Consider the following 27,925-nt stretch of genomic DNA (forward strand, 5'->3'; position numbering starts at 1 on the left):
CTCCAAAACAAGAGGCCACAAGGCTTTTATTGATTCATTTTTGTGCAACAATGGACAAAAACATGTCACAATGTTACATTCACTTCGGCGGAATCTCAGTTACAGTGGTGACATTGTGTTCAATCGATTCGTCAGCTTATTTCAGGGGCTGAGAAGTACCTCAAGTTTAATTTCATACAACAGGAATGTCATTTCAAGGCATTAAGAGATCTTTAGAAACACTGGGATGTTGTAGTTATACCAGTGGTCCTCTTCTACCTAGAAAGTAATGAGGTACAATATTGGAAAATAAAAGAAATGGCACACTACGAGTAGGCTATGCAGAACGCGGCACCGTTTAGCAAACGAATGTGCAGCAAACTATCATACTTCCTTTCACAGATCTCTCTTTCTGCAAAACTGTGATATTCATGCAAGAAAAGAGGGTACGAGTAACTCTGACCTGGACTACAAGTGTCATATTCATTAAGAGACATCATCAAAGGTCAACAATTCAACTACGGTCATACATGTCTGTTGCAGCTCATGACAGAGTAGTGCATGACCTGCATATTCAGTAACACACATCCAAAGAAGTAGTTTTTCAGACAGCTAAATGTGACCACTGTCTTATGTCAACAATTACAAGATAGCACATGACTCACCTCGCCTTGTTTAGAGGAAGAAACCCTGGAACCATTTGATTGTCTAACATGCTTTATTTCCCTTGAATATTGATCCAAACTAAAATGGAGTTCAGGCTTCAGAATGGGTGGTCTTGTCCCTTCTTGGTCCGCAGTTGGTGTTTTGTTTCGTGACATCCTGGAAACACCTGAAATCCTCAGAAATGTCGTGTTTTGCTTTTTTTTAATTTTTTTTTATTCGGCGTTGACCAAAGTGACAGGGAGGGATTACCTGAGAGAGCAACAGTTCCACCATCAAACAAATGTCTCTCCAGCAGTCAGTTTCAGAACAGTCACTCCTTGATCTTGCTGCAGAAGCCACAAAAAAAGCAGCCGTCCGGGAATGAAGAGGTGGGGGTGTGTGGCCGGTGTCTTGCTTACGAGCAGGGGGGGTCGTCAGATGGAGTCAGGGGGCTGCAGGGGGGCGCTGTGCTCAAGGAGCGGAAGGCGAAGATGGAGGGGTCGTAGGTGTACCTCGGCGGAGGACGATTGCTGGTCAGATTCTGAGGACACAAAGAGTTGACAGAGGCGTCAGAGGTACTGCTCAATCACTGTTTATCCGAGCAGCTTAAGAGAGAAGTGAAAACCTCTGTAGTCATTGTGGAAAATAACCACACGTCATTCCAACATTTTCACACAGATTTTATTTCACTCTCACTGCAGGTTTAGTGACATAAATGCTTTTCCACTCACAGACACCTCCTCCCCCCTCTTGTGGCTCGACAGGCCCCCCCGTCTAAAATTAGCCCGAGTCATTTTCCTCCCTACAGGAAACGACAGGAAATGACTTTGTTGGATTTGGCAGTGAGGCAGCACTTTCTCCAGAGGCTGCTGAAGTCTGTGAGAAACTGCAATGAGCTGATTACATGCAGACTAAGTGAGACAGATGCATCACTGTACCTGACTCCAGTGACATCAGTGCATTTAAAAAAAAAGAAATCCCATGTATTTGGGCTACAGGTGTTGCTATGACTTCAGCCAACATCTTTAGGGATCCATAACTGACAACCGAGCCGCAGTAACTCAGCAACAAATCCCAAAACAAGTCAGAGCTGTCTCATACACTAATGTTGATTTAAACAGGCAAAAAGTCAGGCATGGGGAACATCACAGTCCAGTTAGAAGTTGTAGTAAACATGAAAGATGTGAACTCTGCAAAGAACTTCTCCATATGGTAGCTGCAAGTCAGTCCAACTGCAGGAGGGGAAGTCGTACATCAGGACGGCTCTCAATAAATGTTAAGTCATCCTGCGTTCACATCTGCAGGATGACTGACGTATACGAGCCAAAGTAAGCAGGACACAGAAACCAGCCGTGGGAGGCTCAAATCTAACCCCCAGAAACTAGCAAACATGTTTCATCTTTGAGGTTTTGTGTTATAATTTGCTTCTTTCTTGATAAACAACTCAGCCGCCGGTCTTAGCAGGACTTGGATGAGAGGATTCCAGACTGTCCTCCGAGAAAAACACGACACGGCTCGTTCTTTTAGGCGTGTATTACGAGCCAGTTTTAAATTTGAAAAATTAACCTGATCTACCTTAAAGGATTAGGGTTAAAACTTTCCTTTTTGATAAAGCTTATAGTAAGCGTAGTTATGCTGATATAGGCCTAGACTGCTGGGGGACCTTCCATGATGCACCTTTTCTTACTCATGCTCAAGATGGGGGATTGAACTGAAGAGACGTTTCAACGTAATCTGTTGGTTGTCTTAGCCAGGCAACTTTTAATTGGCTTTTCATGGATTGGACTGATTTGGAATTGAATTAATTGGATTTAATTATATTATGATTTTATTACAATACACTGGTTTGTAATTGGCTTGATATGAAATTGGTTGTGATTTCGTACAATAAATAAAAGTGAACTGAAACTGCTTAACTAAGCTTGTGAATAAATGCAGGTGAAGTCCTATGTGAATGCGTAACCCAAGGAAACTCAAGACTGAGTAGATGTGAGTGTTTTCAGATGCACCCTGACGCCACAAGTGTAACCTGATGAGAGGCTTCTTAACGCTTTTCAAAGAAACGGCCACATCGTATTTTAGGATACAGAATCAATAAGGTGGACTTGGAACTGTATGAATGCTCCAGTTCCTCCTCACACGTAGGGAAGAGCCCTAACCACAGCATTTTGGTTGAGAAGACACCAAATACCTGTGATGGACTGGCGATCTGTCCAGGGCGCCACCCGCCTCTCGCCTGATGACTGCTGGGAGAGGCTCCAGCCCCCCGTGCCACTGCAGCTCAGCTCATTCACTCCATCGTACTCAAAGTCGTCATCCACGTCATTAAAATCTGACAAATATTCTGCCATGTTGCACAAAACTAGCAGCAGCAAACTTCATGTGAAGATAGCCGACCGTCACAGAGCACGGAGTGAATGAGCTGCGCTGCAGCGGCGCGCGTAGATGACGTCATCCCACTAGACGTGTGTGTAGAAAGCCCCCCGATAGCCCCCAATAACAACAACACGGCAGCTCTGAACTAACAGTCCAATAGTACATGTTCGTTCATTCATCCGTCTTAAAGTATTGGTGAAATAAAAACAGAATAATGCCTTGTTTAGAGGCTGTATTGTCTCTGCCCGGATCTCGAGTAATCTAAATATCATCCGAAGGATGCCGACTTTCACCAAACTGTTATCAGTGAGTAGATGAACATATTTTATGCCAGAAATAAGGTCCAAGTTTAAAGAAACCGAACTTCCCCTTTAATTAATGACTAAATAATGAATTAATAAATAACTGATTCATTTTTATAATTTCAGATTTTAGTCTTTTAGAAATATTGTGGTAGATCCTAAAAGCTAATTCCAAGCAAACTGTAGGAACCCTGTCAAAGTTTTTCAAAGTTTAAAATAAAGTTAAAGAGTAAAATTTGAGTTTCTGCTGTTGATCTCAGGACAGTCTGTGTCGTCGTTCCTCCTGACTGAAATCCAGTACAGCGTTAGTCCACAAATCTTGGGGCATCAGCTGATCAATCTGCTTCTTCTTTCGTGCCAATGTCATGTTTGTCTGCTCTGTTCTGAACTCTGAATACTCTTTGCTCCTGCGCTCTCTAACCTCAAGCATTACATGTTCTAATGTAGAAATGGTTTATAAATGGCTGTTAAATTATCTTTTTGATGCAAGTGGTCCTGACTGAAATTCAATCTTATGTTATCCAACTTCTAGATAAATTGTTAAATCATTGCAAGATCGTGTTTGTCCTGCTGGAGCCAAACATATCTTTGCATCACACCCATCTAATTGACCTAAATCAAAACCAAAGAGCATGCAACAGTTTCCTCCGTCCACTTTGTCCATATCTGCACCATTTCCTTCACCTCGATCAATCGTCGCCCTCCTCTTTATGGCGGCTGAAACCAGACGCTATCACTCCTGCCTGCTGCAGCCTTCTACTCACACTACTATTCAACTCCAAACCCTGAAGGGAAAAGGCCTCAGCAGCAGAAACTGCAGCCAAATCTTTTCTTCCCCCCCAACTGCTTCCACATGACCCCTCCTCTTAAAGCGCACACACACACACTAACCACCATCGACCTCCTTAACCCCTGTAACTACTCCCATGCTTGAATGCTTGAAATGTAGGGCCCCCGTCAGATCCAGTGTCTGTTCTGGTTCGTGTCCAGGAAACCAAGGGTTTGCAGATAAAGAGGGAGGGACAGATGAGTGCCGCACAGTACAGAGTGACACAAAGTGTAGAGAGTCAACACAAGCCTCCAAATGCCTCAAATACTCACTGTGTACTCACTTCAAGTAAAATCTATGAGCTGGAACAAACCCAGTGCCCGCAGACGTCACTGACGGGGACAACACTACCAGCTCCACCAGTGAGAAGAGAGGATAATGAGCAATGCTTGTGTTTCAGAGAAGCTAAACAGATCGCAGCCGGCCAGGCTATAAATGGAAAATGACTCCATCCCTGGAAATACACCACAAGGGAACCGCAAACACTCCACCTCCTCCACCTCCTACTCCTCCTCTGCTCTACCTCTCATCGGCACTCACTTAGAAATCATCCTCAGTTCCTTTCTCCTCACATTTCTGCTCATCACACAAACTTCAATGCAAACAGTATTGTACAAAAGTCTTGAGCCAGCCTCATTTCTTTATATACTTTCAGGAAAGCAGGAAAGAAATGCAGCATTTCACTAAAACATCTGCAAACATGAATGTAAATATAGTAAATAAGGCAAAAACTGAGTCTGTACAATTCTAACAAACTTGAAAGTCCATATTTGGTATGAGCACCTTTATTCTTCAACACAGCTTTCTGTCATTTCCTTGAGTCGTCTTCAGGAATAGTTGCATCTCTCAGCTCCTGTGTCAGGTCTTTGCTGGATTCTTTCCTTTTTCTTAAGGACATCACTTTAAGATGCTGATCCTCTGCTGTAGATAGTTCTTTAGGCCTGACACTTCTTCTTTTGTCTTTCACTTGTCCAGTTTCCTCAATTTTTGAAGGACACACTGCACACCATGCTGAGATATGCCAAGTTTTTAGCTAATAGCTCTTTGGGAATCAGCTTGTTGGTGCAAAAAATACTATTTTCTGTCTGTCAAACTGTGTTATCTTTGGCATTTTTATAGATGCAATGAAACAAAATATCCAAATGATGCGTCTTTGTGACAGACTAAAAGTAACAAAGTGTCTAAAGATACCATTTAAAACTGGTTCTTTGCTAAGCCGTCTATTCTGTGTAGAAACAACACTGGTTCATCCATTAAGTTAGTGCCTTGTTTTTATGTTTGAATGATTCATAGGTCATTATAAAGTGCCTTAACAAGAAAAAATTCCTCTGAAAGTAGCCAATGTCCAAAGAAAAGACCTTCAGAAAGCTTGAAGAACTATTGCTCAAGAACACTTCAAGAGATTACAAGAAAGTCTGTCTGCTTGGAAGCAAAATATAAAACAATTAAGACCGAATCAGGACTTTGGTAAGATTTCAGCACAGGAGATGCTGCTACAGTTAGTGTATGTGTGTGTGTACACATAAGCGTGTGCGTGACAAGGTTCCACTCACACTATCCCACACAACGTGATAATAACGTCACTTTTCTCAGCACACTGTGCATCCTTCTGGAGTACCCTGCTCTGCCAAGATGCCCGGGCTCGTTCCAGTCGCCACTCCTGCAAGCTTCCCTCAAACAAAACCACCACGCACGCAGCTCAGTGCAGAGCCGGTAGAGGATTATTGGATCAATCAGGACACAATCTTGAGAAAAGTTCCAAGACCACTAATGGGCTTTTAAATGTTGTTGAGTGAGATAAACCAAACCTGAACCAGAAAAAAAGCCCCATTTTCTTATTTTTTCTCTCCGTTTTAATTCTCCCTGCAGTTTTCAGCCATTTGCAAGATAACTCCATGATGCTATCAGATTTTCAGGCGTCTCATGCACAGCTTTGCAGCTAGCAGGGCATGGGAACAAACACTGAAGCCAGATGCTGTCCCAATATGAAGTTGGATAGAGATCAAGGTGTTGGCGACAGGACAGGCCTGGCTGTTCACAGGGCAACCAAGCGACCTTATCGCTGCTGTAATTGACACCCTGATCATAAGGAGGAGGCCTCTGTGTGCAATCTGTGTTTATATTCTCTGACCATTATCATTTTCTCTACTTGGAAAGACACAAAAAGATGCAGAAAGTAAAGATATTGTTTCCCACTTCAGGCGGAGCAGACAAGAAAACTAATATTCAAGATTTTATTTTTAGCCAAAACTTACTACTAAATCACTATGTCCATCTTGTATTTAGAGGACTTTTCTGTTCTATAAACCAGTTAAAGACGTGAAGCAGAAAAAACTTGACGCTACACAAGCAAATAAGCTGCTGGTACCCTTTATAAAGTATAATAACTCCCCCGTCAAGAAGCAAGAAAAATACCATCTATTAATCGCTGTTGATGTTGTGGGATGGTATTACATGAGTCCTTGAGTCCTCTACATGTCAGTCATGCCTGCATAAATAAATTATAAGAGCAAGGGACCAAAGAGCCACAAAGAAACACATGAAAGAGACATTTGGTTCTCACAACCCCAGAGCGAGCAACGGTGTCAGCCAAAAACCACAGCTGGCACCGAGGAGACCGAGATAAACTTAATCATCATGTATTTTCTTTGTTTGTAAATCCTTCTCCTTCCAATAATGAAATTACTAATCCTCTCATAGTTTAGAGGTTTTTAACAAAAACTGATGGAAAATGCAAGCTGGTGATATTTGTCTAAATGGCACCACGAGTTGTATGTTGCAACCTGCCGCGATTTGCAGAAATGAAGTCTCCTGCGAACATCCTGTACACGAGCTGAGCAACAGCCGGTTTAGTCTGAGGCAGTGGCTGATTCCCCTGCTGGCCTGGACCACACAAATATCTTTGTTATGATATATTTGGAGAAATTACCCCGTCTGAGCACTATTCTTTACAAAGAGTGATTAAGTATGTCCAGATGAGAAACTGCATCGCCTGATATACGCACACACACACACACACACGCACACACACACACACACACACAGTATGACACTGACAAACAGAGTGTTTATACAAAAGAATCCCTAAATGCACATGATGATGTTCATGGTGTTGTTATGAGAGAGTTTTGCACTTTGAGACACAAAGTAAATGCTGCAGATACTTCTTTGTCTTTGGGACTCTTTTACTGGCCTGAATCAACAATTCTCTTCTGCTCATAGCAAAAAGCTCATTTCATCCATCTCTTCTGGTTTTGGAGCCTGGCTGCCTGACAAACCTTGATAACTGCTTTTTGGCCCCTAGTTGAGCACGCACCTTTGTCATTATGTTACCTGCTGTTCATAAATACAAAATAATTTCTACCTCTGATACATACCTGCCATAAAAATTTGGTTGTGCAAATAGCACAAGACAGTAGAGCTAAAAGTGTTTTGATTATCAAATTAAAACCATTTATAGATACAGCTTTAGGGTTCTAACTAAATTTGTCTTGTCGACTGTATGACATTTAATATGCATACTTCCTGTAGATTGTTTTGGTTTGAGAGAGATGTTTATTTGACCCTTTAAAGCATGACCTGGTTACTCAAGAAAATCGTTGCTATCGGTTTCATTTAGAAACTATTTAAGGCTTTTGCCTGTGACACTGGCAGGATGTAGCCAAAACTGGACAAGTTGTGGAATCAACTTTGCTGTTATCTAAACATGGCAGCAGTGCTAGACTTCAGGATGGCATTGAAGACTATCTTGTTCAGCCATGCTAATGTGAAACAGACACATATGAAGCAAGTGGGCACTAAACCAGTGAAGACAGCCGCACCTCAACCAACTGGTGGGAATCGACAACTATCTTGCCAAAAATGCCAGCAACTGCCAGAGAATAGGACTTCTTGAAACTTCCAGACTCTCATTGGTTCAGTTCTGGAGGCTTTTAGAAGATTCCAAAAATAAGCTTGAAAAGGAGACCAGCAGGGTGGTATTTTCAGCAAACATTACAGCTCACTTAAGGACGACAACCTGAATGTTACTTCCAGCTATGCTGCCAGCAGCATTGCAGATGCACACTTCCCTTTCCACAGTGGCAGAGCTGGGGATTTCGGTTTGGTAGGAAAAAAAAAAAAGAGAGTTCCTCCTTGAGACTGGACACAACAAAGTTTGTAGCTTTTCTTGAGTAACCAGGTCATGGTTTCAACACAGAGACGTTGCTGTTGAATTAGCTGCTTTCTCTTTTATGTTCCTCATAAATGGAACAAAATTCAAAATGGAGACACTCCCCTCTTGACTTTCTTTTCAGGGTGTTTTAAGACCTGCCCTTGGGGGGGAAACCTGTTGCTGTACATTGGATAAATATGTTGCTTTTATTTGGTTAGACTCAGTCTGTTTGTTTAGTATGAAAACAATGGATGAAAATAAACTCACCCGGATCTTCATGGTTCGCGTTTTCCCTCCACAGTTCTTTTTCAGCAGCATTTTCTGTGGAGAACAAGAATGCTCAATGACAGCTGTGGGAGGGCAAAGTTTCTTTGTCTACACATTACAAACTGTGCAGCAGCTCCTCTGTGGCTGAATGTGACAATCCACAAATGGTTTCAAGTCTTCATTCTTATGGAACTTGGGCACTTTGTCTTAAACAGTTACATTTTTCTAATGTTAAACCTCACACTGTAGTGGTTTGTGTGTGTGTGTGCGTGTGTGTAAAGGCTGCTCCAGGCGTATGTGCATGTGAGTACTGATTCAATTTCAGCATCATACTACATTCAGGCATTTCAAATGGGTTATTTTAATACCAATGTATGACGTGACAAGAGGCTGAATCAGGATGAAGGAGGAAGAGAGGCAAATCCAGCTGTCTCACTAAACTAAACAGTTGGTCAATGAAGCTTATGCAATATCCTGTCTCCCACTCCCCTCCACATCCACGCAGTTTTGCTATTCTCAGAGAAAAGAGAAAAAACAGTGGGGGTGGAGGGACCACACAATCACTGAATTGTCTCAAGTCGGGGAGGCAGCTTCTAAGGAACACAGAGAGAATGGAAACACAAGACTCCTGCTGTTGTGATGTGGGAGAAAGCTGCTGTTCACTTGCCCTCATGCTCACCTCCTGCCAACCCTCATCTTGTCTGTATCATTGCCACAAAAGTCCATCTGAGAGCGGGCTGCTTAAACACTCTATAACGCTCACTCTATAGTTGGGGTTTAAATCTCTCCAGCATGTATAAGCATGTAAGTTGTTGTGCCGTGCAGATATTTAAACATAAAATGCATCCACTGTATGCTGCACTACAGCGTCGCTATCGCCTTTTATCCAGGTGAGGCACCCAAGGGCGCGATGTGGGGTTCAAGTTTTCCCTGCTGTGAACAGCTGAGCCGCTAACATCAGCCTCTAGTTCTTTCTGTTTGTTTCTTTTTTACCTGACAGGTCTAAAACTGGTTCCACTCTCCTCTGCTTGCGCAGCAGGATCTCAGAGATTATTATAAAAAAAATGTTTTAAAAACCTGCTGGAAAGACATTCGAACCTTTGCTGTTGAGTCTAAACTTTATTGATATTAAAAACACATTAAGCTATGAATACTTTGGGACAACTGCTGTCTGCTTTAATCCTTTACAGCATTTTTACTTGTTAGTATTAATATGTAGCTTGTGTGGCTGCCTTAATGGAAATGCTGCCAATACACATAATAAATAAAATATTAAAAACATAGATTACAAACAGGGAACTGTTATGGCTCAGACATACACACACTTCAAAGCTGACAGATTTGGCAGCCTTAAGAGCACAGCGATGGCAGTTGTGGTTTTGTTCAGTTGTTTGGATGAATTTTCATTGCAAAGGGTGGAAATTCCCACCAACCTGGCAACATTACAGAGCTGGAAGCATTCTGTTTGGTTATTGCAGTCACATGCTGTGCTATCGAGCATCATATGCACGAACAATGAAAGATAATTGATTTCTAATCAAAGAAAATACCAGATGGGAGAAAAGAAAGTGGACTGTAGCAACAAATAAAGTTCTAAATATAACACAAAGAAGGCAAGGTTCTGCATGCCTGTTTTTTTAATGAGTCTTCTATGACGCAAACGCTGTGTGGTTGGTAGATGACAATGGATTCACAGCCTACTGTTTGGAAATAGGGTGATATATTAGCCAACGGACTGACTGCAGTCTGCATAAAATAGTTCTTTGAACACCTGAGCAACAAGTGTTTGCTTGCTTGTACTTTTTTCACATTTTGTTCTCTTGCAGTCCATAAACAGCATCTGCTTCCCAAACTGTTGCTCTGCCGAGGTAATTACATCAACAAATGGCACAGACTCATCTATGACGTGGATTAACAGGGATTATCAGACACTAAAAGAAAGGAACTCACTGACCCTTCAACCCTTTCTTTCGGGGAAACCGAGGGCAGAAATGTACAGCTCCAGGCCCATCTGGTCTCCGGTGGGTACTATAGCCAAACTTGCCAGTCATTAATCTTATGAAGTACTGGATCGGAGTTTTGAAACCAGAGTTAAGACTTGTTTCTTTGTTTAGTCTCATTTCTTTGCAAAAGTTATGAGACACCCCTCATTTCTTTATACTGTCAGTAAAACAGGAAAGAAGTGCAGGGATTTACTGAATCATGTGCAAACATTAAAGACGATTTGTTCTGAGCACCTTTATTCTTCAACACAGCCTGAACCATCTTAAGACAAGTTTTCCATGGAGCAGCCACCCTTCCATGGAGCCCATTTCTGATGAGGCTTGGGCCAACAGCAGATGGATCAGCTGAAGGTCCAGATGCATCTCTCAGCTCCTGTGTCAGGCCTTTGCTGGATTTTTTTTCCAAGTTTCATCATTTCCTTAGTTTTTAGGCCCGTCACATCTTTTGTCCTCAACTAGCAGTTCCCTCATATCACAGTGCACACCATGCTGAGATATGCCAAGTTATCAGCTCCTTGGGAATCAGCTTGTTGGTGAAAAAACGCCATTTTCAAACTGTGTTATCTCTGGTGTTTTTCATAGATGCAACTAAAGAAGTGGGAACAAATTATGTGTCTTCGTGACAGGCTGCTAGTTAGTGCCTGAAGATACAATTTAAGATTGGTTCTTTGCTAAGTTGTCTGTTATGTTTGAACACAACACTGGTTCATCCCTTGAGTTAGGAGACTTTTCATGCTTTAAAAAAAATCATAGGTCAGACAAAAACAGCCAATGTCTTAAGATAAAAAACTGTCTGGCTGATTTGAAACAAAACCTAAAGAAATAAGGGTTGGATCAACACTTTTGCACAGAAGTGTGAATCTAACATTGAAGAGTTTTCTGATGCAAAAAAAGCTTCTCATATTAAACTAACTGTCATAAATGTAAAAGGAGTTCGGCTCTCACTCCCTCCACCTCTCACACATCATTCCCTTGGCTCTTCTGACACCTTTAAATTGCCTTTTTGACAACTTCTTTCTTTGGTTTAACCTCCAGGAGAACATCTGTGAAATATATTACATGGAGTCCTTATAGAAACTGAGGCAGATTTTGGAAGTGGAGGCTGTTCATCTAAGGGGTTAATCGGAGACTCCGACTGGGTGTGCTTGCTACCTCTGTAGGCCCCCTTTTGTATTCCCTGCAGCACCGTCCATTCCACTTGACTGAGTGTGCACACACTCTCACACATACATAAACACACCGATATAGGATAAAAACACACACACATAGGCAGGAGGATGTACACATGCGGGCACAAACAAACAGGCAGGATGATAGATGCACACACATGCACTCTTTATCATTTTTTCTTTTCACCCCTCTCAGTGCTGCACGCTGTCTCTCATCATCTGTTCTTTCCCTCTAAAAACCTCTTGGACATATGGACCCATGAAACCTGCAGTTTCTCCCCCTGTGCACACACACATGCACACACCCTTTCCCATCCACAGTGTGGGCCAACAAGTCTATTGGATTTTAATGATTAGTGGACCAGCTTCTCCATGACTCATTAGTGGCTGTCAATTTTCTGTTGTTTATTTAATCCTCTCCTTCTGCCTCCACCCCTCCATCGTTTCCCCTCGCTCACCAGCCTTTGTGAGAAATGAGGGCGGACATCTGCCGTCCCAGCCTCCCTCTCCTTCATCCCTCTCCAGCCAGACCACCGTGGTGGCGAGGGTCCGGCGATGAAAATGGAAGACTTTGTTTGCTTGTGCGAGCATTTTGTGTGGCCATGTGAGTTCGAGTTTGGAAGGTAGCCGTCGTCGTGTTTTTGGCTCTTCGCCTCGATTATTGTTATAGTTGTGTGGATAAATATCTATTTACACGTGACAGCTGCGCTGCTATTACTGAAAAATAAACTTCAACTCTGGGTGAAATGGATATTTATGCAGAAACTTAAATCCTGGGGAGGTTTCCAACTATTTGGAGGAAGAATATCAATCTAGCTACTCAATGTCGTCACCACACAATCTTCTAGCATAATGTGTAACACACTGAAACACACAGAATGACTTCACTCTGCACCCCTTTTATCCAGAATTTAGTTGAATCCCCATGTTAAACAGCCCACTGAGGGAAAGAATAAGATGATGTGTGAGACAATTCCAGCAATACTAACTGACAAAAAAAAGTCAGCTTGCACAGCCAAATACATTCTTACCAAAGTGCTGCAGTAAAATATAACCCCCAGGGAGCTTTACTTTACTCGAGTATTTCTAATTTATGTTACTTTATACTTCTAATCTTATCAAACGTGAATGGGAATCCTGTACTTCCAACTTTTCTGCATGTATTTAGACTTTATAAACTTAAAATTTACAATTCATTAACATTAACAAACTGATGTTATACTAATACAAAAGTATGGATAAAATGTGTCCTCAGATCTTTGTTGAATTTCATGAGCTAACTTACAGCAGAGGCTGTTGAATGCAGCTTACAGTTTATGTTGGATGGCCCTTACATGTCTTAAAGTCCCCATGAAGTCATATATGGAGTTTGAAATGTTTTTATTTTATCTGCTTTGTCTTACAGAACACAAACACACTAGAATCTGTACCAACTTAAACAAAAAACGTCATTTTTTGCATTTTTTGCATTTGTATCCATATGGTTTTTATTGGTGAAGTTTATCATTTCCTAGAAAACTAACAAAAAGTAATGGAACTTTTAATTAAACGAATCCAATCAAACATCTTTTTAAGTTTGGAATTTTAGCAGAACTGATGTGGAATGATTTTCCCTTACATTTGTTTTATGGGAAACTTATAAATTCATGGAATATATAACTATTTAATGGGAATCTTAACCCAAGCCTCCAGCTTCTGCCAACATCACTGTTCATGTCACGAAAAATTCTGAAGTTCTTGACAAACAAGCCACAGCTATTCAAAACATTTCACAATATGATTTTTTCGAAACTGAAACGCTCACCTGTCAAGTGCCAAAGTAGATCATCAACTTGGCAGGTTAACATGTGACATTAAATAAAAAAATAATCATGTAGAAAAAGCTGAGTCTCTAATGTGTTTCAGTGTTATTTACAACTGCGTCTTTCATCTGATCTCTGCCCGAGTTTGAAGCACAGACCTGAAATGGTTTTTATTATACTGACTTCACCTGTTAATGACTTGGATCTGGCAATTTCTGCACAAATCCATCCAAAGGTGGAGTAAAGTTGGGAATTCATGGAGCATGCAGAAAGCGCAGAGTTTGAGGAGTTTGAGGGTTAAAATAATAAAACCTTCATAAGGTTTACTCAGAGTGGAAAAAAATAGGGATTTATTGAGATCAAAACTTATTTCGCTTTGTTCAGGCTTGAATATATTAACTATTGATGAGCATCGCCATTGGACGCCCTAACTCAACGTTCAGTTAATCTGCAGCCGGTTCTGCAGTTTTTTTTTACCCATTTAAAGTTTGAGAATAGGCTGAGATAGTTTTGGCCTTAAGACCTCTAATCATTTGCTTTCATAGATAAAACTGTGAGTTGGAAAATAAATTCCAGACACTGGTTATGACCTGTAATAGCTTTAAAGTGCTCTGTAAACATGCAATTTCCCGCCTATCGCAGTGTGTGTTGTCGTGCACAACTGGTACTAACCTGTTGCATTTTTTCCAGATCCAGGCTGGGTCTCCCCGGCTCCCCACCGTAGCTGTGCCGATGCTTCCTGTAAGGTGCAGATTGGTCAAAGTGTGTCAAAATGATGGGCCGTGCAACTGGCTGCACCACCTGCAGCTGAAATCTCATCGGGGGTCCCTTGAGGCTTCGTGGTGGGCTGGAACTGAACAGCACAGGACTGGGAGAGGCAGCCAAGCAAGTGCCAGGTTCGACCAGCGGCCTGGCAGAGCCAGGCGGCGACCTGCAGCCGCACAGGTCTCGCACCTCTTCGTCGCTGGAGGCGCTGCTGTGGTGATCGCCGTGGCGCTGCGGGAGCGCAGACACCCACTTCCTGTTGTCACCACAGCTGATTCGCTCAAGCTCTTCCTCTGATGAGTGGCGATCCAGATTGGCATCTAAAAGGAGGCGGAGGCGTCGCAGCCGGGCTGGTGAGAGGGGACCCTGGTTGTGCTGCTGGCTGGTGGCCAAAGGGGTGAGGGCGCAATTTCTCCGTCTCTCTGGAGGAGGCCAAGAAATGTCAAAGGAGAAGGTTGAGACAAACAGTTTACAGACATATCATGTTGATGGAAAACACGTGATTGTAACGGGTGTGAATTATTATTTACAAGAAAATAGCTTGGATGGTTCTGAGCACATACCTCTATCAATCTGTGCAAGCTCCTGGTTCTCGCCTTCTGAGTCATCGCTCTCTACTCCCTCTCCTCCGCCATGGTAAGAAATCTGGAAAAAGGATTCAGCCTTTACTTACGCACACATATGCCATGAGAAATTAACCTCCAGCTTTCTCCTAATTCTCCTTTTTGAATTGTGTTGCCTGGCATCCATCAGGGAATGGATGCCAGGCAACACACATTTCACCCTAAATGCTTAAAGGAAACTGCACTTCTTGAAGATGTTTCACCTTTCACATTTCACCAGACACATTTCTTCCATTCTGACAGTTCCCTTTCATTCCATTCAAGCACATGACCGTCCTAGATGACTGAGATTCATACACATACACACCTTACAATTATACTCTTGATACAGTCAAACCAATTGCATAGAACACCCCTGAATATTGTCCTTAAGATTTTCTGATTTGCTTGAAATGGTAATCCTTCTTCTGGTCTTGTACTGAAGGAATCTCTCAAGAATTTAAGATTAAGTCTAAGACTACTTTTACTCAGAGACAGATGCCATATTTTCCATTCATTTTTTCCTGGCAGTAATTGGCAAGAGAACAGTGTGCAGCTTCATTTACTGAGTCTTAACAGAAAAATCGTTGTTTTTTTTAATAGTTTTTTATGAAGTACTTTGATTGGCGAGTGACTTACCATCAGAGTACTCTGAGTTTGGAAAATCTGAAGCTTTTCTGACAGACTAGCAAAAGCTAAAAGCTTTTCTATTTTAATACCTTTTAAAACATAATAAATTCCTTAATGATTTCAAGGGAGCCCATCAGCTAAACACAAGCTCTTAGCTTTAAGTGTCACACTTATGCTGAAAATTGAAGGTTTTTTGAGCAACTGACCCAAGAGAAAATATTAGGTAACGCCACAAAAAAGAATCTTGGACTTTGCTATTCATTTTATCACAAATGTTTGTTAAGACCCACCTAAAGTTCAAGTACAGCAAAGATAAATCTAAACGTTAACAATGGTTTGTAAATGTGAGCTATGCACAGTGGTTTGCTTAGTTAGCCATATTACTCAGATCTCACTCCCCAATAAACAAAACCAAGCCTGGCACACTGTTGGGCCACACTGTTGTCAAACAGTACATTTATTTTTTCTTTTCCCACGACCTAAACGAGTCTGTCCCTTTAAAATCAATTCCTGCTTTACAAGCAGCAGCAACAATACAGATACCCTGCAGTCTGCAACGCTACGAGTTAAGTAATGCGCCTCACACTCAGTAATTACCACTCTGAGGCTTCGCTGAGCAGCTGCCATCTGTGCTCGTGCACGTGTGTGTGCTTACACACATCCATACAGACGTAGTGTCCTCCCATCCAGTCTGCAAAACACACACAAACACACTCACACGCCTCCTTTTCTCTCTGAAGCTCTTCAAAAAGTGTGAAAAGGGGGGGCAAAGCAGCCAAGGTTCCAAATCCCAAAAAGCAAAAGACACGTTTTCACAATAAAATGGAAAATCCAGTTTTTGGTTTCAGAGATAGTTCAGGATAATTACATCTTAATCTGCTTGCTACGTCATATGGCTCTAACTCCGTTTTCCCATCAAAAATCAACTGAAAAATACTTAATATATTACTACTAAAACTATCACAACTAGTTCCACTGAAGAATAAAAGTTTCTTAGAAGAACTATAAATCTAATGCACATTTTTACCTGTAAATGACGTGGATTGATGTTAATGTTCACCACAGAAAGATGAATTACTTATGGCACGATAACACACAGAAAATAACAAAAATGCAATGACACTTAAACCACTGTTTAAGCACAAAACCCAAGAGTACATTTTAGAGACAAAAAAGATATTTGGAAGTGGCCCGAGTACAGCCTTCTTGCTTTTCAAAGCCACATGAGCTGTGGGAGAGATTCTCAATGAAGAGGCCCAGCGCCAGCATTTGAGACACGAAACCTTGTGGTGGTCTCGAGTTGTGCAGCATTACTTCATGAAGGAAAATTATGCTGAGGGATAACTGTTTGCAGGAAATGTATTTTGGCCCAGGGATTTGGCTACACAGTAAACTGCAGTGAATTCTTGTTGGAAATCATCCATGAAACATCAGATTACTTATTAAAAAATGTCAGGATGCAGCGGGATGCTAACAATGAATTCTAGTCCTAACTGTATTCCCAGCAGACAAGAGTTTAAATCTGTATTCATGCTCAGTGAGATCAGCTCACTCTTTACTAATTGTTCCTATTTTACCACATACAGCTGCAGATTTAGCAGCTTCTCTTTTTGGGTTTCTTTGACCCGAACGTCTAGAAGTTTCTCCACAGAGCGACCACTGTGTGTCTAACAAGAAGTTCAGCTGACGGTAAGGATTTGGCATTTCCTTCCCCCCAGGGAGTGCCCCAGAGGCTGTTGTTCACAGATTGGAAAGTACATGTAGGATGTGGATTCACTTCTTAGTAATGATGTGATTCAGGGTCTGAATCGCTTTAGCTCACACATTTACACAACCGTCCACACTCAATACTGAACCCCAGCTTAAAACGAAATAAGCTTTTAAGTGTTTTTGTGTCCAACCTGTCAGCTTTAAGTATTTTGGTGCACTTGCCTTGGGGTGAACTTGCTGGGACGTCCACTCCTGGGAAGATTGACAGCTGCCCTGAATGTTTTCCACTAGTGAATAATCTTTCTCTCTGTAGAATGATGGACTCCAAATAGTTTGGAAATGGCCTTATAACCCCTCCCAGATTGATGGGCAGCAACAATTGCTTCACTAAGATCACTGCTGATGTCTTTCCTCCTTGGCATTGTGTTAAACACACACCCGAACTGACTGCTTTTAAAGATGTGCTCACACATTGTATTTTTTCTCATTTTAAGACCTGCTCAGAACCAGATTAAGGTTAATTATGTCCCGATACATAAAAACGTTCACACATTACAGCCACGTCAATAACATGGACAGTGTTCTGAAACGTTAGAGTTTATGTAAAGCGAGATCAGGTCAAAAGTGGATTGCCTCAACACATTATGACACGCTAACAGTATCTAATATCAGATGTGAGGGGTTATTAAAGTGTGAGAGAGAACAAAACAGCGTTTCATGCATTCCTCCGTCACCCACACCTGATTTGGTGTCTGTTTTGGCATAGCTTGCTGCAACAAACACAACATCCTGCCAAACTGATACTCAGCTTATGGTTAGACAGGTTGGCAAAGTTTGATGTTAGATGGGAGTTATGGAGGTTTATTCATCACACTCTACTGTCGCACCACTTTCCCAGAACATTGGGCTTATTGGGAATGTTTTCATGGTATTCCATCTTAAAACAATCAAAATATATCACTAAGCTTGTGATCAAGGATTCAGTCAGCAACAGTTTAACAGCAACTGAAAATAAGAGTGCTTGACAGATTAACTGAAAATGTACTATTTATTTCCAGCCCCTCTGAGATTCTGTGGTTAAGCCTGGACTCACAACCACCAATATCACTTTTCCAAAAGTATCAGTTTCAGATGAAGGACAGCACAACTCCATTGCTTGTGGCTGCAGTGTTACCACATTTTGGTGAAGTCACAGCACAGGTGAGAAATAGCAAAAACAAGATGTCAGAACATCCAACGCATGGACAAGAATGTGGAAGTCTTGTATGCTGGAGCCTCGTCAACGGCTGTTCTGAATGAAGATATTTTGTTTTCAATCATAGGAGAAACAGAGGCTGTTTGAATTAACTGAGCTCATCCTCGTTTCTAATCACCTTTAAACCAGCAGCTGGATTAAACTGACAGTTTTCCAAGTTTGACTGGCATTATTTTGGACCCTCTTGCACCAACTGTTTATCTCAAGATGCCCAACTTCTAATATTTAATCGACTACCATTCAGATATATCAGACAGATATCACTGCACAGAGAGAAAACAACACTTCCCAAGGTCGGTAATATCATATTATGCAACTCTTTTTAATTCTTTTATTCTATTGAAAACCTTTTTTTTCTTTATTTGTTGGTTAACTGACTGACAAGAACAGTCTTACCAGCACTGTTAAAGTCTGCTACATGATTATTGGAGCTTGACCAAACAGCTTGCCATCTCTCAGGGAGAATCCCGTGATTCACAAAACAAAAACTATCATTAGTTTTCACATCTTGTTCAGCACATTCTCTTTGCTGCCTCCTGGCCGACATTATTCTCCCCACGGAAAGCTCTAAACATCCACGTGAAATCTTTTATTCCTTCGACTGTCAGGCTTTTAAGCGCTGATAGCAGCAATCCTCTTAAATCACTTCTTTTTAAACACCTTGAATCACGTTTAAACTCAAATATTTGAGTTGCTGCAAATGAATTTCCCCGTTTTGTTTTCTAAAGTTTTCTGAATATGTTCTGGCCAAAAAAAGTCACACTCGAATATTTAGCTGGAATATCTTCAGCTTAGATTAGAGCACACATTCCCTGTCATTTTCAGAAGCTCATGCAATGTCACAACATGCTTTCTGTCCAGAGCAGCAGCAATTTTGCACCAAAATCTTGTACTAATGATGGGAAACTCGGATCCCTGCGTCTTCTCCAGCACACCTCAAAGATCCTGAATGGGATTAAACTCTAGGCTCTGTGGTGACCAGTCCATGTGTGAAAATGCTCCCTGTCTCATGTTCCCTGAATCATTCTTTCACTAGTTTAGCCCAGTAAACCGCGGCATTGCCATCTTGTAGTGGCCCAGGACCATGCTATCAGAGAAGACAATCTATTAATAAAAAAACGGACATTCAGTATAGTCAGGCAGTCATTTTCTTTGGATACACAACTTTGCTAAACTTGGACTTGACCAAGTGAGGCGACCTCGGTTCATAGCGCCGCCCCCACGGCCTTGTGTAGTCGACACTGGGCCGCTCTTCTTACCCTGTCCCTCTGGAACAGAGTACAGCCAGACTCATCATAACTCACGACCTTTTGCCATTGCTCCAGAATCCAATCTTTAGGCCACAAAGCTGTTTAGTCCCAGTACCTTGAGTTCTCATAGTGCATGTGGAAGTGCTGAAATGCTCTTACTTTCATGACCGAACACTGCCGTGAGTTCTACAGTTGATTTTTTTCCTTTATTTGATTTCACAAAACCTCGAAGCGATCTTCAATCCTGAATCATTTTTTACGACCCCGTTTACCTCCTTGAAGATGATGATTCATCACTATCTGTCCATGTTTTAATAATGTGTCAGAGACTTCTTAACCCAGTTTTAGTTGTTTCACCCGTGTCATTGGCTTGATGCAGGTCAATAATTTGACTCTAAATAAATAAAGTATTGTATCCATCTTAACTTCTTGTCTATCCATGAGAGTAATGTCTTCTCCACAACCACAGCATGTGTCCTCTGACATGCTCGTTTAGTGAATGTTCACTGATCACAGCTAATTAATGGCAGGTTCGTACCTATTAGTTCAACCCAGACTGTGAATTTTCTTTCCCAAGTCAGGTAGTGTATGTGTAAAAGAGTAACCACAAAAGAGCGTCATTATGACCAACAGATCTGAGTACTTTTAGCTCCTGGGAAACAAAGTTCTTGTTAGTTCCTGTTAAAGAACTAAATGAGCTTCAGAGTATAGTTTTGTTGTGGTTGGGCATGGGTTAGGCTATGTAGTCGACTGACTGGCTGCTGCACAAACAGGTCTGAGCTTCAGAGAGCAATGAAGCTCCAGTGAAAAGGAGGAAGTGAGTTTCAACTGCCATCACGCAGTTGAACAATGATGACAGGACTACGACTAATTGGACATGCTGGGCACTGCTCGCCCTTTCCTGAAAGTACATTACTTCCTTTTGAGGCTGAAATATCTAATACTTCACGTAGTGCAAATGCAGCTGCTCACATGTCATTCAAATATTGTCTTCAACTTGAGCACTGACGGTGATTTTTATATATATTTTTTAAATAATCTACAGGAACCCACTACTTTACATAATAAATATTTAATTTATGTTGGCGGTGAGGATTTGAACTGGGTCTGCAGACGTGCTGAGCTGTATCAAACTGCTGTGGCAACATATTAAAGCCATTTCTCAATTCTGAGAATTATTTACTCTACTAAAGTACTCTCCTAAAGAACCCTGACTCAAAATCAGTACAGGCATGTTTACTAGTCCTGTAAACCATATTTGTGACTATGACCTGTGAACATATATTTTTCCCCCAACCTATAGGGATTGTTAAGTCTCCTCGGAGGTCAAACTAAGATTTTATTATGTCTACTCTTGCTAGAAAGGCTCATTAAAAAATCCAGATATGAAGTATAAATTGCAATTAACACTAATCTCAAATTGGTACCTATTAAGAATACTTCATGGAGCTCAGACAAAAAAGCAAAGTGAAAAGAAGACTGGACGAATTACGCATGAAAACTGCTTTTGTGCATACACGCAAAGACGGACAAAGAGTTGTGTGTTTGTGTGTCAAGAACAGTTGAATGAAATCCTTGTCAGTCCCTTGCAACACTGAGCAGCTTGCTAAGCTGGATCAATGGCAATGTCACAGCGTACACACACCACCAAGTTCACACACATATCTGCTTTGCTTCGTCCCTCCACGCTGACATGGACACTGTCACACTCCATTCCCCCTCTCATTAAACACACAACACAAGGTCAAAGATGGTTGAATCTCTTTTTTTCTAACACGTCGCTGGATTTTCTTCGTGATGTGGATTTAAGCAGCATTGTGAGCTCCTGGGAGGAGTACTGTAACAGGACCTCATGAGACCTTTAGTCCAATTTCATCTGCACTGAATTTGTCATTCTGGACTCAGCCAGTGACTCTGACCGCTGCACAAACTTCTAACTCAAATATGATCTGTGTTACAGGTGAGAAGCAGGGCCATGTGCAAACCAGAATCTAAAATCTGTTTGTACTAAAGGTGACTACTGGAAAAATGGACTGAAATGGGTTCATATAAGACAGCAAACTGAGGACTAAAGTCCTTAAATAGGATCTAAATAACTTTATTTTGCTGCAACAGCGCCTGCTGTTAGTCAGGCTAGTGTTAAAGAGGCACATGAATGATGTTTAAACATACAAGTTTACTTGTCATTAGGAGCACAACCCCGTCTGTGAAAGCATTCGCAAAATGTGTTCCAAAGCTCTGGAAGTAATTTCCCGTCCTTGAAAATAACCACTGAAGCAATCTCCTAAAAGATTGAAACAAGACTACACATTCCTAACAGACAGTCTGCGTTTTCAAACTGAAAAAGTACGACTACACAGATATCCGTGAAGCACGAAGGTCTAAAAACTGTGTTTTTAGAAGTGAGGAATTCCCAAGCCTCTAACAAGTTATCTGTGCATGTCCACAAGTGGCAAGCAAGGAACGTCCATCCATCCAAGTCAACACAACTCAGCTGCAGATAGTGTCAGACTCAGACTGTACATGTAAAGCTGTGGTGACACAGACACGGGTCACAAAACGTCCTTGTGTGTACGAGTAGAGCCTTCAGTATATGACATCTTCTCACAGTGAGCATCACAACTGTGCACCACAAAGCTCACCTCGGGTCAGAAGATAAAAAAAAGAGACGCGTAATTCCTTACTGTTGGTTTCAGAAACGTGCTTTTGGACTTGTGAATCTATCACATGGATGAACCATCCGTGCACACAGGTGAGAAATCCAAATCGTACGTTTTGCAGACCAGACCCACAGATTTGTAAAGTGAGCGCGCACATTTCTGATCCCTTTTCTCTTCAGACAACAAGGAAATGTGCCGGTGTGTGCAGGACTTTGTCGTCACACCCACAGGTGAGAATTCCCTGACCAAGCTTGGATCCTCTCCTGACAAAGGGTTTAAAAAAGTACCTGATAAGTTGGTTCATTTCAAGCCACATAAGGTAATGGAGCAGATCCAAAATGTTGGCCAATAAACACCAGACACCACAGCACAGAGATGACAAACTAGGTCCTCTAAGTAGGCGGCTTCTTCACAGTTTGAACAAACCTAAAGATTCTGTACAAAGATAGAAACCAAGGCAGTTTGATTGTTATATTGTTTAGACTCACAAATATCAATACAAGTATAAGCACTAAAATAGATCCTTGGGTTCTACCAGGAAATCGGTGATACAGCTAGTTAGGAGCCAGAGCTTAACTTAGAACCAGTTCTTTCAGTTTTGACTGCCAAAGTATTTACTCCTGCCCTGAAAAACTGCAGCTATAGTAGCACCAACTCCTACATCAAAGGCTGAGGGCCAAGTTTTCAACTGTTGTGACAGTCATGCTTAAAAATCCAGAGCCAGTGGCTCAGTCGAATAGCTAAAAAAAATGTACCCGTCGTCTTTTCCTAAGCCCTTTTCCTTGACCTTGATAGAAAACATGGGGTAAAGGAAAGATGGAAGAAGAAATTCTAAAGGAAAAGGCAACCGGCCCTGCAACAACAATTCAACCACACAAAGATGCTATGATGTGGGTCTGCCGCATAAAGACCACATAATGTTTAATTCAATCCTATCACATTGCTACATGAAGGTTAGCTCATATATATCGTATTAGAGATATTACTTGATTACTTGAAATAACTTGTTGTCACAGGCTCCTCACACTCACCCTTCTGTCTTCGTATTCATCCACAGGAATCAAAGTTAGCAGCTGCAAGGAATTGTGGGAAAGAATGATCTCCTTTCTGTCATAAAGGATGGTGCGGTGTATTCTATGCTAAAGGAGATCTTAAAGGAAGCATTGGAGCTCCTTTCCTTAGCCTTTTGGAGAATTAGAACTGCTCTCATCATGGCTGCCGCTCATATACTTCTGGGTCATTTCACTCAGTTGGGACGGTCCCTTAGCAAAATGGACTGTTCCACCAAACCCCCTGTGTAGCAACCAGTCTGCTTATTCAAGAGAGAACAATGAAAAACTTAACTTTGATGCGGACGTGAAGTTGAAGCAGCTGTGGAGGAGCATGAGCTCAGCGCTCCTCTCATTTTCATTCATATTCATGTTTTAATATCGTGACTGCTCCCACCTAGAACAGCATTCATAATCTCATCTTCCAACTCAGTCTACTCTCTTCTTGCAGCTCCATTTATAAACAATGTCTGTATTTTAATTGGGGACCTGAATATCAAATAAAAACACTCAAAATGATTCAACTATCTTTAAAATAACAAACTGATTAACCGTCTCCCTGCACTGTGGTTTATAAGGACACTACATCTAATACACGTTTCTTCATGGAAGCAGGTACTGGAGCAGGTTGAACGTTGGATACCAGATTTTCCAATCAGTACTGTTCCCAGTGGAAAAGCCCAGTGGAGAGATCTCTCCTGTATCAGAATTACTCACGGCTAACTCTTGTCATCACACAAACAGCTTTCAGAAGAAAGGATTTTTTCACCGAGCGGGGAAACACAAACATAAACAAAAGTAAACAATAGGGATGGCACACTCTCCCCTGTACCCACAGCGGGGCCTTTGAAGGGGGAGCACTTTGGCACAAAATGGCTGCCATGCGACTATGCACTTGGTTGATGCACAATAGTGTTGTGAACGGAGCAAGTTAGTGACCCATGCAGGATACAATTCCCCTTTCCACTGACCAAAAAGAGGCATTATGCAAACTGAGCAGTAACAATTGAGGAGCACGTACGTGGGTTCAGTGGTGGAAAACTGTAGATGTTGGGACAATTCCAGCTCCCGACCATAAGGTTTCTGAAACGATGTTTGTTTTTCCTACTCTTTGTACGGAATGATCTTCTCTGTGTGTATTCACACATTAAGCTATGAAAGGGTTGATGAGATGGGCATGATTGGGTCTTTTCTCTAACACAAAAGCTCAAGCCAGCGTGTGTGGACACATTATTGTCTTGATTTACTGTCTCAAATAACAAACAGATGAACTGTAGCTGGATAAAGCCCTGGTGAAAAACAAATGTGTTCAGTACATTAAATGGTAGAAGAAGAATTTTGAAGCTTACTCTTTTGGAAAGGCTTGTTTTTGGGCTAAGTGCATTTTAGTTGTAATAAAATGGTAGAAAAACAGAATTTGAAGTGTTTTTTATTTTATTTTTGTGTGCTAAAGTGGAACAGCTTACAGTATACTTCAGAATGTGGCTGTGTACGCAATAATTTACATGTCAGAGTAGTGAAATAAAGATTTATCAAATTGTTTTGTAAGTATACTGCAAATGTCATACTGTTTTAAATAAGTACTTCATAGTAACTTTCCAATATATTTTGTTATTGCTTTATAACTATGCTCAAATATGGGGAAAAGTGCACTTGTAGCAACTTGGATCTTTTTTGTAAACATCTGGCAACATCCTGTTAAGCCACAAAGAGAAAATTCCTTCAAACGTGGTAATGAATGGGTGCTTATAGGGACAGAACACTCCAAACAACGCCTGCTTACATATCAGAGCACACAGGGGATATTTCCAGAGACACTGCTCAGTATGGGGAACTACCTGAGGGCGTGCGCGTGTGTGCGTGCGTGTGTGTGAGAGAGAGGAGTAAGTGCGTTAATGAAGTTATTATTAACCCGTTCAGTCAGATTACAAGCTGAGCACTCATTGCTGCTTTGTCACAAGACAAGAAGTAAAAGCACGCTGCTCTCACACAGACATTAATGTCTTTCTCAGCTGTTCTCTGCTACAGTGTAGGTGTGCTGACAGCCATGCACTCCGACAGCAACTGAGTCCAACTTACCTTCAGCTGGAAGGGATGTATCTCATTGAGTGAATGTCTCCTGAGCTTCTTCGTCAGCGTCTTTAACATTTTCAATGAGTGGCTTATGGCTTTTCCCCTTTCAATGACCGACTTTAACGTTACTGTCTCCTAAACGACGGCTACTGCAACTTCATTGGCGACCGCACAGACCGCACGGCGGGTCTAAACTGTGCCACCGGCCACAACTACGACAAAACTGCTCCGTCTGCGGCCACGCAGCCTCAACTCCAGGTTGAACGGGGTCGCTGAAGATGATGCACCGAATTTTGTGAAACTGCGTAGATGCGGCTTGTTTTCACAGGCTGCCTGGAGCAAAGTTGGTATCTTCGAGTTCATTAGAGTTTGGTGGCGGAAAGGCTTTCTTTAATCTTTTCCTGGCTTCGCCCGCTCTTACGCTTTCACTGGAAGGTGTAAAAATTAAAAAAATAATGTCAACTTGTTCGCATTCAGACACGCACACACTCACACTCACACACATACACACAACCAAATGCTCATCGGCCACACGAGCGCGGAGAGTTCTCCTCCGGCCTGAGCGTACGGCTCTCTGATTGGCTGAGCAGCGGGCTGACGTCACATACTCTACCGAGGAGGTGGGCTGCGAGTTAAAGCCACACTGCTGTCCTCCCTGTTGACATTTCCAGCTCATAAACATGGGATGTCGTTTTTAAAACAATTGAATAAATAAACGAATGAACAAATTAGATAAATGTATTTTTTTTAAAGTTTATATTGATATAAAATGATGGATGCTCAAATATTCGTCATCATATTTCAAATATACTCGCATATTCAACAATACATGAATTGTATGAGAAGTAAGCCCATAGCGCTTTTCACACATTGAAATAATCATACTGTAGTACACTTTATTGAAAAATATTAAAAGAAAATATAATTTCAGGTCAAGTTATCTGCAATTACTAAAGTGCATTTCTTAAATTTTTTTGTTAAATGTACCTTTGTTTATTTCAAGATTGTATTCTCAGGGTTATTGATGTAAAAGTGCATTGAAAGCATGTTTTTAAAATGTTATATGTTTGATCAAATTTGATATGTTTGATAACCTAAAGTTTGTATTTCAAGTGTACTTTTTCTCTTGCATTTCAACCCATAAAGTCATAACAAAGTTTGTTGGTAAGTCACTATAAAGTATTATTAAGTGAACAGTTGTTCTTTTTTTCCATTTTAACACAAAAAAGTACAATAAATACATTTCAAAATCTGCCTCTCTACAATGCTTTTACAACTAAAATATAGTTAGCACAAAACCAGCTTTTCCACAACAGTAAGTTAACTAATCATCACACTTTAGGTAGACTAAGAATTAGTCTGACTGCAAGTGTACTCAAGTATGCTCAAATTAAATCTACTTAGCAAATTTATCTTTCACTGGGGTTTCTGTTCTGATGTTGCATCCATTTACTCCATGAGACTTTTATTTCCTAATGGCACATTTATTTATTTCAGAAGAATTTGGAATAAATAAACATAGAATTATTGAATAAAATTCCCTTAGTTTAAATGCAAAGTTCTCTTCTAATTTATCCATTTCCAGATTTACTTCACAGCCATATTTGTTGACGTCATAGGCGTATTTATGAAAGTTGGGACATCCATGTCTGCATTTCAGGCCTGCAACACATTCCAAACAATGTTGGGATGAGAGCAATTTCATGCTAATCATGAAAAATACATAGGTATAAATTAATAAATAAACAATTATCTTTATATACACACATATATATATATATATATATATATATATATATATATATATATATATATATATATATATATATTACTGTAATTATTCAATTACAGTTATTTCTGGTAATTGTTATCATCATTTGGTGCAAAAGCAGTACACATGAAAGGCTGAGGGGCAAAGATAGCAGTGGACTCCCAGATTATAATGAAATGTGTGAGAAGATCATTGAACTGAGAGAGATTTGAAAAGCACATCTCGTCCTCTACAGTGCAGAATATCATCAAATGATTCAAGGAATCTGGAAGTGTTTTAGTGGTTAAAACTTTACTCTGCAAAAGTGAAGCCTGATGTTAACCTCGTCCAGAGGCCTCATCAACTTCTCTGGGTTCTGAGACATGACAAAGTGGAAACCTGCGCTGTGGTCACACAATCGGTATTCCAGATCTTTTTTTTTTTGGAAGAAACTGATGCTGGAAGTGTCTCTTAACTATAGTGCCTTGGGCAGTTCAGTTTGGCCTCACAGCGGTGGGGTGATAAACAGTTTGGGGCTTGATGGTTAAAACCTTTCATGCTTCATAACTTAACTTGACCCCTTTTCAACAGCAACCATGTTGACAGTGTGTGGAATATGCAGGTGTTATTATAACAAAAATCTCTCTCAGTATGTG

At 41.1% G+C, this 27,925-nt stretch overlaps 1 protein-coding gene across 1 annotated transcript; it reads right to left on the reverse strand.

The window, feature by feature from the left end:
- Positions 1-8: 8 nt before the first annotated feature.
- LOC142365854 (uncharacterized) lies at positions 9-26,071 on the reverse strand. The gene is made up of 5 exons (XM_075447595.1): positions 25,526-26,071; positions 14,854-14,935; positions 14,198-14,712; positions 8,552-8,605; positions 9-1,165 (listed from the first exon to the last, which is right to left on the reverse strand). Exons 1-5 carry the CDS (start codon positions 25,592-25,594, stop codon positions 1,040-1,042), a joined length of 846 nt encoding a protein of 281 aa, XP_075303710.1. The 5' UTR covers positions 25,595-26,071; the 3' UTR covers positions 9-1,039.
- Positions 26,072-27,925: the final 1,854 nt, after the last annotated feature.

The sequence above is a fragment of the Odontesthes bonariensis genome, chromosome 17, assembly GCF_027942865.1.
Source record: "Odontesthes bonariensis isolate fOdoBon6 chromosome 17, fOdoBon6.hap1, whole genome shotgun sequence".
Taxonomy (NCBI): domain Eukaryota; kingdom Metazoa; phylum Chordata; class Actinopteri; order Atheriniformes; family Atherinopsidae; genus Odontesthes; species Odontesthes bonariensis.

Excerpts from the sequence above, each read along its gene's own strand:
- LOC142365854 (XM_075447595.1), bottom strand. The coding sequence starts at position 25,594 with ATGTTAAAGACGCTGACGAAGAAGCTCAGGAGACATTCACTCAATGAG. Across the intron at positions 14,936-25,525 it reads TACATCCCTTCCAGCTGAAG|ATTTCTTACCATGGCGGAGG; the intron begins GTAAGTTGGACT and ends TCCTTTTTCCAG. Across the intron at positions 14,713-14,853 it reads GCTTGCACAGATTGATAGAG|AGAGACGGAGAAATTGCGCC; the intron begins GTATGTGCTCAG and ends GGCCTCCTCCAG.